Raw genomic sequence first — 13,110 nt, 5'->3', positions numbered from 1 at the left:
ATATATATATATATAGCTTGCAAACTTCTTGAGAAAGGAGTAGCAGCTATTTTTGGACCTACAAGCAGGTATACTCGTGGTATAGTTGCAAGTATTGCAGCTCGATTTGATATACCGCACATCGAATATGTTTGGCGGGAAACCGAAGAATTAATAAAGAAAAATAAAAAAAACAAGATTCTATCGCCAATGACCATAAATATATTCCCTGCCAATGAGAAAGTCAGCCAGGTCAGTCGCTATATAAATAAACTATATTATAAAAAAGTGCTTCCCAACTGAAAATCGATTTTGTTTTATACGCTATAGTAAATCGCAAAATTTGAAAAAGATGTTTAACAATGCAAGTAATAATTCAATATATTAGTTTACGCGATGATTTTTAGGTCTAATCTTATTAATACATCTAATTAATTAAATCGAACGTAGTCTACAATTCTAAGATGCAAATTAAATCGTAATTTTGATATCGTTGAATTAAAATACAATTATTATTTTTGTAACGTATTAATCAACAAAACTGTAGGCAATCGCTGATGTTATCGAATCAATGAAATGGCGAAATTTCGCAGCGATTTACGAAACTGACGAGGGACTATCGCGCCTTCAGAAGACTTTGACTCTAAAAGGAGACAAAGAAAATCCAATTTTACACACAGTACGACAATTGAACAAAGGGTCAAATTATCATACGATGCTTAAAGAGATACGTTTTTTGTCGTGCAATGTAATTATTGATGTCAAGCCGGAAAATATCATACGTGTGCTCAACCAAGCAAAGGAAGTCAGATTATTAGCAGATTATTGCCATTTTGTGTTAACATATATGGTATAATCTATTTTATTTATATTTATACTTATTTACTTAACAATTATCATATTAGTTAACAAAACGATACTTTCAAACATGATGTTTATTACATATTTTCCAGTGAAAAGATTAGTGTTTAAAAAACTATGAATTAAACTATTAAAATTAAATATGTAAGAAAAATTAAATAGAATATAAGATAAAAAATATATAATATTGTATATTATTTTTGTGCATTTCCCATTGCTAGAAAATAGCGCATAAACAGTTTATGAAATAATCTTTCCATTGAAATTGTAGGATTCATCCAAGCTACCTATTGAGAAGCAAAATGGTACCGTCAATATCACTGGACTGAGCATAAGAGAGAATGATGTAGAGGGAATTGATTCGGTATTTATTCAAGAATCTCCATTTTTTTATCAGCAATAAGTGTAATATATTAATTATAACATAGTTAACTCAAAAGTTTATACAATATAAGATTGGAAACAAGACCATTTATGTTAAATACATTATTTTAAATACGAAGCGCCACTACGATGAATGTTGAACTATTATATATATTCATATAAATGAATTAATTTCAGAAATGATAATTGCATGCCGATATGGTATTGTCGGACTTTCAACGCAATCGATCTAAAATATTAATAAATCCCTCCAAATTTTCCAAATTTATTAATCAAAAGTTTATTCTCTTATTGAATTTAAGATAAAATATTTAAAATAGAATATTTATATGGAATGATATAAGTTAATTGTCTAAATTGTTGGCGATTTTATGTAGTTGGATTCAGCAGTTCTCTATGACGCAGTATTTTTATTATATAAAGCATTAGAGACTTTAAATGCAAGAAATGATAATGAAGAATATATTGATCCTATACCACTTTTTTGTAATAATACTACAAAGTACCAAGTAGGACCTAATATTACCAGCATTATGCGAGAGGTAAGAGATTTTCCTATATTATTAAATTTCTTATATACTAAAAAAATAGTAGTAATTTGATTTTAAATTTTAGGATATACGTGTACATATAACGAAAATAATTCAATGAATAAATACTTTCCTACATTTTTATATACAATTATAAAAATAAAATCTTTAAAGTTAATATAATGCCATATTAGATCTATCAAATGTGATTAATATAATAACAAATTTTACTAATCTTCAAATATATTAGGGTATAGGAAAAGTTTTCGCGTATTTTTAACAATTTTCCTTTATTAAAATAAAATAAATGATATAATATGTTAATATAATATGTATAATATGTTAATCAAAATATTTGCCAATGTTTTCTAGCATCTTTCAGATAGCATACAAATACCACGTTGAAAAAAATTTGTCATTTTTTGACGCCATCATCCATCCATTTTCGAACATTCTCGGCATTGGAGAAGCGCTTAGATAACGCCAGGCCCCATATTGCTAAAGAGTCCAAGGAAACGTTATTGGATTTGGAATGGGAAATCCTCCCGCACCCTGCTTATTTCACCTCCTGACATTGTCCCTTCTGATTACTGTCTATTCAGATCGATGCAACACGTGTTATCTAGTGAGCGCTTTTCCAATGCCGAAGATGTTCGAAAATAGGTGAATAATTGGATCGTGTCAAAAGATGATGAATTTTTTCAACGTAGTGTTCGTATGTTGCCTAAAAGGAAAGGACAAAGATGATAGAAAATGATAGCAAATATTTTGACTAACATACATTGTATCATTTATTTTATTTTAATAAAGAAAAGTTGTAAAAATGTGCGGAAACTTTCCCTATACCCTAATAATTAAAATAAAATTATTCGAATACAATTTAAGATCTCATATTTAATAATGATAAATTTTTATTTTAAAAATAATAAAATTAATATTTTGTTACATAGTTATCGAAAAAGGGAAAGATAACGGGCACTATAAATATTGACGAGTACGGTCGTCGACAAGATTTTAACATAAAAATTTTAAATTTTCACCCATCGGCTATAATACAAATGGGTTTCTGGGAACCGTCGAGTGGTGTAAATATGATCATACGGACTGAAAAGGAGCAAGAACACTATCTATACAAATCCATAGAAGAAAAGATATTCAGGGTTACTGTATTGAAAGTTTGTATTCCTACGTTAATTAATCCTCACATTATATAATTTTTCTATAAGTATTTTCTCTCTTCCCCCCCCCCCTCCCTCCCCTATTCTTTCTCTCACTCTTTCTTTTTCTACTCTAAATTATACAAACATTTTTGGAGATATGAAACATGTAATAATTTCTCCGATTCAGAGTGAACCTTACATTATGGAAGTAACCGATAGTTCAACGCGAGGAGTACTAATTGGTCAAAAACGCTATGAAGGTTATTGCATCGATCTGATTAATGAAATCGCAAAAGTTCTACATTTCAAAGGAGTAGAGTTCGAAATCGTAACTGATAAGCAGGGCAAATATGAACCAGAAACAAAGTCTTGGAATGGTCTAATCAGACGCATTATAGATAAGGTAAGTAAAATGTTTCAAAGGAAGTTTATTTTAAATTTATTTCTATTAGCTTATTTTATCGATTTTAAACAAAAAAATTCTTTTACAAAAAACAATTTCTTTTATAAAACAAAAACATATAGCAAATAATCTATCATATTACAAATTAATAGTAGTATTTTCAAAGATGCGAATAATTCATTTTTTATCTAAAATCTACGTCAATTGTTCAACCGTCATAAAGTTAGCCCCCCAAATATAAAAAAAATAAAGTTTCTAGCTCATTCAATTGCTCATTGTTTGCACATTTTGAATTTCCGTTTGCACATTTCTAGTTAAGAAGTTTTTTAAAAAACAATTTGGGAGGGGGGGAGGGCTAACTTCACACTAGTCACCAACTTCGAACAAATTGGATCAAAAAGATTTCAATCGATAGATTTTCGTTTGCATATTCCGAAACAATTCGATTTTTCGTTTGCATATCTTTATTTAAAAAGTTATTAACAATTAAAGTTTCGAGAAGGGTCGAAAGCGGCAAATAAATTCAAATTATATCTAGTATGCTCAAAATGGCATGAATTCATTTGCATTCGTTTGTACACCTTTAAAAGTTATTAATGAAAAATTATTGAGGGCCAAATTGTGAGTTCACTCGACAAAAATTACATTTTCGGATAAATACTATTGACAATCTATCGATTCATGCCATTTTGAGCAATTTGAACCTATCCTCTACAGTCGATCTCTTTTAAAATTTTAATTGTTTTTAAAGTACAATTACTACAAGTGTGCAAACAAAAAATCGAATTGTTTCGGAATGTGCAAACAATCGATTGAAATCTTTTCGATTGTTGCTCCAAGTTGGGGAGCTAGTGTGAAGTTGGCCTCCCCAAAATTGTTTTTTAAATAATTTTTTAATTAGAAGTGTGCAAACGAAAATTCAAAATATGCAAACATGTGTAAACGATAAACAATCGAATAAGTTAAAGAAACTTTATTTTTTTTTTTAATATTGGGGGATTAACTTCGACGATAATTGTTTATCACTATCAATTTTGTAGAATTTCTCTATTTATCGTGATAAGAAAAAGTATGCCTTACTTTTCTGTAAACTGTTATTTATCATTCATTTCTAAACGTTATTATATATAGGATGCCGATCTTGCGATATGCGATTTAACCATAACACATCAAAGGAAGACTGTTGTAGATTTTAGTCATCCATTCATGAATCTCGGTAAATACAAATATAAATACTATCAAAAAGAATAAAAAAATGCAAAAATAGTCTATCATTATAATTTGTTATTTATTATAAATTATAGAAGAGATTTAAAAAAGGAATTTAAACTTCTTGTAAGAACAATAATACAATAATTACATTTTATTATATATTAATTTATGATAGAGCATATTCAACTTTGTTTTTAGGTATAAGCATTATATTCAGCAAACCAGAAGAGAAGGCACCTGATGTTTTTTCTTTTTTATTACCTCTAAGCAAGGAAGTATGGTTCTACATGGCTACTGCTTTTCTCGGTGTATCAATAATAATATTTTTTCAAGCAAGGTAAAATTTTTCAGAGATAAAATATTTTATAATTTTGACAAAAAATGTAATAAGAATTATTTTTCTTAAATTAATATTAAAGTTAGTAAAGTAAAGATCAAAAAAATGTGACTTGCGTTTCGCAAGTAAATTTTAATTCTTTCTCAAGAATGGCACCAGATGAGTGGGACAATCCGCATCCATGCAATACCGATCCTGAAGAACTCGAAAACAACTTCAATTTAAAAAATTCCTTTTGGTTGACTATTGGTTCTCTTATGCAGCAAGGTTCAGATATTTTACCCAAGTAAGTTCTAATATGATATTTATCATTGTATTATAATTAATAAAAAAACATTTTTAAACATTTTTAAACATTAAAGAAATTATTTTTTAAATCAATCTTATAGATCAGGGAGACAACATTAATAATATCTCCACTGGTGTTCTGTATCTTATTAACGTTAATTAATTACAATACAATTGATGATTTCACTATCGCTCTCACTAACGTTTATCACGTTACATTATGCTAACTTAACGCTTTCACTCTCGCGCTCTTCAATGTTTTCTATTTGACGCATTATAACGAATATCCGGATAGCGATATCGCCAGGAGAACTCGAGTGGATTGCTCTAAGATCTCGCCTGAGGGTGCCTTTCGACCCTGAGTTTTTTCGATAGATAAACTCGTGGTCAGACTATTCGCGACGTCTGAGGGAAACCCTGAGTCGCGATCACGCTTGCACATACGTAAGATAGACTCGTAATAATATTCCATAGTTTAAACAGTATATTCGTACACGATCCGCATTCTGATTTGATCACCGGTCGAATGAATTCAGCGCTGTCAGGATCCCCCTCGATTTCTTTCCGGATTAGCCAATCGGCCAAATCGTGGAGATCACGTGTTGGCGGCGGCGGCGTTTCGAACAATAGCATGCGCATTAAAAATCATAAGCGCCGACAATCGCTTTTAACTGTGCCACTACTGCGATTTCTTCCTGCTGAGATTCAGACACTCCTGTTGTCCGTATAAACGCGTGATCCTTTGATTTTGTCCGATAACGATTTCATATTGTCATGCACGACGATTTCTCGAGTTCTACGCAACAATCAAGGATTAATTATTTTCCTATTTATGTATGCTTTGTGTCATTTTCAGTTAGAGTATGATTCCTAATAATTATTCCAACTAATATAATTTTAATTGTATTTTACAAATTTCAAATATGCTGTATATAAATACGAGTTTTTGATCTATTGAATGTCTATTTTAATGTTATTGTGATTATTATAATTAGATTTGGTTTCTCTTTCGACGTTTTAAACTATTATACAATAATATATAAAACAAAATCACTTTCATTACAGAGCACCGTCTCTACGCATGCTTGCAAGCATGTGGTGGTTTTTCACTTTGATTATGATCAGTTCATATACAGCGAATCTAGCTGCCTTTCTCACAATGGACAAGATGGATACGCCTATTAAAAATGTTGAAGATTTAGCTAAGCAGACAAAAATTAAATATGGCGCACAAGAGGGTGGATCCACGTCAACCTTTTTTGAAGTTTGTTAGCTTATTTAGCAACATATTTAGCTCAATATAAAAATAATATGCAAATATGATTTAATAACCAATTGCAGAAATCAAATTATTCAACGTATAAACGAATGTGGAGTGCAATGGCAGAAGCTAGGCCAACTGTATTCACAAAAAATAATAAAGAGGGTGAGCAATTCCATGATCAAATTTGAATACTTCTTTTTTTTAAAAGAGTTACATTATTCGAAGAAACAAATTTTTTTCTCTTAAATTCGATTTCTTATAATATTTTCTCTTGGCTGCACTATCGCTCACTAGTGCAACACTCAGACAGTGTATTGTGTATTTCCATGGCTGGTGATAAGCGAACTCATTTAATGTACTGTGTTTCCGTGCTACGGTGTAGTGCAAATTTTATGCACGAAGTAAGATTGCTATACCAGTCAAAGGGATAGTATAGAATCAGTAGACATTTAAAATTTGAAAATGGAAATCAAGCGGGAATAAGATTTTAGCCCAATAATGTAGTATACACCATGGTGTGCACCACTCTGGTGTAGCGTTTACACGTAACTGGTGCGATGCGAAGGCTGCATCCAGTGAGAATCTCAAGAGAAAACGCTGTTAGACTCTTTATTGTATTGTATATGTTCCAGGTATCGAACGAGTTATCAAGACTAAAGGACAATATGCCTTTTTCATGGAATCCAGTAGTATTGAATATCAATTAGAGCGGAAGTGCGAATTAATTAAAGTCGGGGGCTTAATTGATAACAAAGGCTATGGCATAGCTATGCCGCGCAGTAATATTATAACTTCTTTGAATACATCTAATATTTGTTCTATTTTATTATCTTTATATAAATTATTTTTCTTGCATCTTTTCCATACAGATTCTGCATATAGAATAGCGATTAATACTGCGATCCTAAAGCTAGGAGAGTCAGGTAAACTGGGAAAATTAAAAGATAAATGGTGGAAAGAAAAAGGAGGAAATTTATGCACAAAGGATGAAGAAGAGAGTGAAAACACAGCCGAATTAGGATTGGCAAACGTCGGAGGTGTATTCATTGTTTTAATGTATGGATTATGCGGTTCATTCTTTATCGCAATTTGCGAATTTTTGTGGAATATACGTAAAGTTGCTGTGACAGAAAAGGTAAATTTGTACTTTTTCATGTTCATTATTAAAATTATTTAAAATAAATAAAATTAATTTTGTTTCTTTTAATAAAGAAAATTATTCAAAATTTTAATGTACAATATATAAAATTTTTACTTCTTTTTATAAGTTAAATTGTAAAACAAACTTAATTATCATCTTTTGTACAGATTACGCCGTGGGAAGCACTAGTTGCCGAATTAAAATTCGCTGTGAACATTTTTGAAGTAACAAAACCTGTTAAAATTTCCAAGAGCAACAACAACAGTACAAGCTCCATGGGTGGACTTGGCAGAGCTGCATCCACGGCTCGATCTATAGTTGGCTCTTTCTTACGTCTTGATATGGTTGATAAATTCGATAAAGATCTCAGCACAAGTAATCGCACTAACGATCGTAAAATTAATTGAGCATTGCTAAAAGCACTGAAGTAAACAACGAATTGTTTTAAATAATACACGATTTAAAATTATATAAAATCATCTACATTGAAACTATGTATCTAATCGGTAATAAATACCTACAGATTAAATGAATTTAATTACTGACATAAAGCAACTAACAAAAATTTTTAATTTACAAATTCGTGCAGATGAATAACATGAAATTTTTCATTGCGAATAACAGTTACAAAACAACTTATTCTCACTGCTTTGTAGCATAAAAAAAAGTTTGTCAGAAGTGGGATTCGAACCCACGCCCACAGAAGTGGACTGCGACCTGAACGCAGCGCCTTAGACCGCTCGGCCATCCTGACTCGAGAACCGATTTGGTAAAAAGAGCAGAAGAATGTCATCAAAATTCTAATTATAAAATATGTTTTTAAAGCTATAATAAACTATTGTTGTAACATATTGATATATAAAATCAAAATGTTTAAACAAACTGACAATATGAAATGCTTGTTAATGCTTGTTAATATTAAAAAGTATATTAAAAAATGTTATGAATTTAGAACAGCGATTGTAAATAAAATATCGTAAATAATTTAATCATTGTAATCTACTGATAATAATTCACTGCAACATTAATTAAAAAATTGTATGTGCATACAAAAATTTTTATCAAAAAATGAATTTTCAAGAAATATGCTTAAGAAAGAACGTTCAAATTTATATAAATTGCAAAAATTGGTAGAAATGATAGAGGATCTATAAATTAATCCATTTTATAAATTAATTCATTTTATACAGGATAAATTTAAAAATACAGGATAAATTTTGAAAAATTGAATAAATTTTTTCAAACATAAAATAAAAATTCTATTTCTATTTAATCAGAAAATTACGAAAATAAAAAGTGGGCCATTGTCAAGCTTCTTTCTAATAATTAATATTAACTTTAGCTTATAAGTAATATTTTAAAACTTAATAATAATAAATAATATTATTAAAAAATTTTAATTAATAGCATTCTAGTTGTTTAGCAAAATTTTTTTATAATTCGCGTACATGGTATCGACAAATGGAATAATGTTTAGGATGAAAATCACTTCACCGACTGCAGATACACGGTCTTCAGTCGAGTCGATCAAAAGAAAATCTTGAAGGCGCTTGAGAGAATCAATGAGGAAAACTTATCCCGCAAAATATTGACTTTCACTTCCGCGTGTGAAGGCTGAACATACCCCACGTGCGTTCCGCATTGTTAGCACGTAACACTTCTACCAACATGTGACCGATTTGCTAAACATTCTCTTCTATTCGCACTGGCTTAAAACACTATAATTACGATGATTTTTTTTTTAACATTTTCTCTATAAAATTGATTACGTCAGGCCTAGACTCTTGCCTGAAATGCAGCAATCATAAAAATCTGTGATAATATTCAGCAAATCTGGTTAAATAGAAATAGAATTTTTATTTCGTATATGTAAGCGTATAGCGGACAAATAATTGTTTTAAATCTTCAACATGACAATCAACAAAAAAATTAATTTCGTAATTTTTATCTTCAAACAAATAGTTTCGATAGTTAAGCGATTTAATTAGGCATGACTAGCATTCTTAAGGAAAGTTGTCAACCTTGCAGTAATACTAATATGCTAATAATACTAAATATGCTTGTTTATCTAATTATAGCATCGTTTCTCAAACGCTATTCATATTCGAAATATCATAAGTTCCGCTTGATTCATATTTCTCGTATTATTGGATTATCCGGAAAGTTCGTGCCGACTAACCTATATAATTTAATAAATGTATACTAAAATTTAAATCTTCTGCGTTTCAATTTTCCTTCAACAACTTTCCGGATAACCCACTACATATATTTCTCGACTATCCGCAGTTAATTAAAATTGTGATATTTCGCAAGCCTTTATAATATAATATATAATATGTTATTATTATTGTAAGAAACATTACATCGAAATGTACATGACATCGGAGAAATTCCTTTTTATGAAAATATGATCCCTTCTTTCTTTAAAAATTCTATTGAGGAGATCAAATAACAACGTTATTATTTAATTCTGTTCATACATATATCTTTTAATTCTAAATGTTCAAGCTTTTTTCGTTATCGACGTCATTTATATAATCTATGTAAATCGATAAGAGAAAGATAAAATTAAAATCCGTGCCAAATCGCCACCACGACCTTAATGAAAACCACTGGTTGTAAAATCCCGAGGGCATCGGTGTAACTTGAAAGAGAAAGATTCAATGCTGGCACACGTAATACGAATACTTTCGCGGTGCATCGAAAACAAGAGCAAAGATTCGAAACCGATCTCCTGCTTCCTGCAGCAAGGACTGGTTCGGAACCGCGCATGCAACATGCAGTCGATCACGTAGAAAGCTCGGTTGCATAAGCCACAACCGGATCTCGCCAGACGTTTTTTCCGAGAAAGGAAGGGAGATGAGAGCAACGGCGTACTGATGATGAAGAGGGACAGATTGGGAAATTCGGAGAAACTTTAAAAACTATCGATGCACCCGGGAACGCGACAGACTTCGCGGCCGGCTGGTGAGAGTCGCTGAAAGTTGTTTGTAACAATTTTACGTGCATTGACCTTATGTAAACATTAAATAAAAGTGAAAACGCTGCATAAGATCATTCTATTACTCAATTTTCACTGAAGATCCGGGATTCGCTTGACACTCATGTATTATTATTATTTCCTTCTCATTTGGATATTTCCATAAGATTTAACGAAAGAAAATGTTTTTCCAAGTTTATGAAATATGAAAAACATTAAGTAACACAGTAGGGTATGTAGTAAAGAAATTAAAAGTATTATAATAAAATAAAGTAAATTTTCGACTATATATTTATATATATATATATATGTATGTATGTATGTACATACCGAAATAATTCCTGTAAAAGTTTTTCTCAACAATACGTGACTCTTTTGGCGCATTGCGCTGTCAAATGTTGTGAGCTCAATGCATTTTTCCAAGAACTTGTTTATTTTAGTATAAAAACGATTAAAAGAAACGATGCGTTTACGCGAAAATCGATTTGTAAAGTCATATATTTTTACGTTGTAGATTTTTACGATCATTACATCTCAGATAAAAACTTAGATCTTCAATAATTCTCTCACCACAATACGAGAAGATAAAAAGTATAAGCACACAGAGAAAGTTCATGAAGAGTCAGGGAGTATAGAGTTTTGCAGTTAATATTACCTCTCTGGTATATTTCTACTCTTTTAATAGCACAATGAAAATTCTGTGTGTATGATATGAATAAAATATAGTGGCAATTAAAGTTTTGAACTTCTGTATTAAACAAAGAGGAAAATCCGAGTGTCGACACACAAGAGGCATTTTATCATCATTGTCTTTATCTTTGTATCAGTGAAAAAAAAAAAGCTTACACTTGCTTCCAGATATAAGACTCATATTTCTTCTGTTTACAGTCGAGTAAGCCAGATGCCTCTCATGAGGAAAATTCCCTTCGTCTTGGACCCCTTTTTTCACAATTTTTCAGGCTATACTATCTAGAAAAATATCTGCCTCGTCAGTTTCAGTTCTTCTCAACATCGTTTATTCGCTGCCAATCTCAACTAAGATCAATCATCTCTCCTCTATTCACTTTATTATTTTAGATGTCAGAAATCTTCTTATGATGGATAATATACGTAAATCTATCATTGATAAGAATGTTGAAGATTTTCATGTAAAATTAAAAAAGCATTTTCTCAGTTTCTGTATGTATTTGTGTATGTATTTGCGGATATTATGCTTCGCTTTTCGAATGAATTATTTATTACTGAACTAAATATTCAATATTGAATGAAATTGATTTCGGCTTTATATATATGGTATATATGATTCATTTAACAAAAAAATGTTATCATCGTGTAGATATCTACGCGACGGAAAATAAACAATTAATACTGATTATTAAAAACTATTAATAACAACACTTTTAAATTAACTACATATCGTATAATTAGACCATTCAAATATTCTCTCTATACAATAAGTTAACGGGGGAGAATAGCTATTTGCATTGTAACGTAAATGGCTTAGAAGCCATCGCATACCTCAGAAATGAAATCCATATGAGCCTTTTACTAATTAGCCATTCCTCTGATTTACATTTGTGATGGGAATAGTCTGCTAACATTTTCTGAATTAAACACCTGTATTATAGTTTCCTCCAGAGTACCGACGTATACATTAATTGAAATTATAATTACTTTCGTTTCAAATAAAAGATAAATGAAAATAATTATATTACTATTGTTTTTTTACTAATCCTTGATCTAATTTAATATAGAGAAATTGGTATTCCATTATATGTGATGATAAATTATTATTAAATTACATTTTATAAATAAAAGCAGCAAAGTTCTCCTGGATCAATTTTTAATATACATTTTTCTATGAAATAATAATAACATCTTTGTAAATATTTCTTAATATACAGTTATTTTGAAATAGTTTATTTATTTAAATAGTATGTGCTATAAATTATGAAGAATGTTTGCAAACGTTAGTTGATTTCACAATGATTATGTAATGTCTAATTTTGAAACTGCATGCTACATAAGAAAATGTATGTTATGCGCATATATAATGTAATTTACGATTAATGTTACAATGAAAAATTAAATCTTGACTTTCGATGAAATTTTATTTATGCGATAGTATAAACACCATAAATTATAAGCAATGTTTACGAATGTAGTTCATTTCGTAATGATTATGTAATATTTAATTTTAAGATTGTATGCCAAATAAGAAAATACATGCTATTAAAGTGTACATGTAGTCTGTTTTACGAATAACGATTGCAGTGTAAAATTTAAATAAACTGACTTTTAATATTAATAATAATAATATTAATAATATAAATTTTACAAGCTATTAATTATAATAAAATTTGTTATCCATAAATGTTATTAGGGTGAAAAAATACTAAGATTTGTCTCATAAAACAAAATATCTTGTATGTAAATTACACTAAATACTCTTAATCAAAATTCATGGTTTTGAATTATTTACGTACATTTTTTTCTTGCATTTTAAAATATCTATTTAAAATATACATTTAATAAAATATATTCTTTTAGTATTACATTTTAAAATATTAA

At 29.8% G+C, this 13,110-nt stretch overlaps 1 protein-coding gene and 1 non-coding gene across 2 annotated transcripts in view; one reads left to right on the top strand and one right to left on the bottom strand.

Annotated features, from left to right (window-relative positions):
- Positions 1 to 8,088, top strand: part of LOC108694473 (glutamate receptor ionotropic, kainate 2-like) — a 10,318-nt gene extending 2,230 nt beyond the window's left edge. The window contains exons 4-17 of the mRNA XM_018204007.1: positions 17 to 231; positions 527 to 829; positions 1,112 to 1,204; positions 1,602 to 1,766; positions 2,705 to 2,929; positions 3,102 to 3,317; positions 4,449 to 4,533; positions 4,728 to 4,866; positions 5,015 to 5,152; positions 6,220 to 6,418; positions 6,496 to 6,580; positions 7,051 to 7,197; positions 7,288 to 7,553; positions 7,727 to 8,088. Coding sequence (XP_018059496.1) covers positions 17 to 231; positions 527 to 829; positions 1,112 to 1,204; positions 1,602 to 1,766; positions 2,705 to 2,929; positions 3,102 to 3,317; positions 4,449 to 4,533; positions 4,728 to 4,866; positions 5,015 to 5,152; positions 6,220 to 6,418; positions 6,496 to 6,580; positions 7,051 to 7,197; positions 7,288 to 7,553; positions 7,727 to 7,966 — 2,516 coding nt within the window. The 3' untranslated portion in view covers positions 7,967 to 8,088. The remainder of the gene's footprint in view (positions 1 to 16; positions 232 to 526; positions 830 to 1,111; positions 1,205 to 1,601; positions 1,767 to 2,704; positions 2,930 to 3,101; positions 3,318 to 4,448; positions 4,534 to 4,727; positions 4,867 to 5,014; positions 5,153 to 6,219; positions 6,419 to 6,495; positions 6,581 to 7,050; positions 7,198 to 7,287; positions 7,554 to 7,726) is intronic.
- A 141-nt stretch (positions 8,089 to 8,229) lies between these two features.
- On the bottom strand, positions 8,230 to 8,313 carry Trnal-cag. Its single transcript has one exon. It is a non-coding gene; the product is annotated as a tRNA-Leu (tRNA).
- Between the last annotated feature and the right edge of the window lie 4,797 nt (positions 8,314 to 13,110).

The sequence above is a fragment of the Atta colombica genome, unplaced genomic scaffold, assembly GCF_001594045.1.
Source record: "Atta colombica isolate Treedump-2 unplaced genomic scaffold, Acol1.0 scaffold12, whole genome shotgun sequence".
Taxonomy (NCBI): domain Eukaryota; kingdom Metazoa; phylum Arthropoda; class Insecta; order Hymenoptera; family Formicidae; genus Atta; species Atta colombica.
This window is presented reverse-complemented; position numbering and strand designations above follow the sequence as displayed.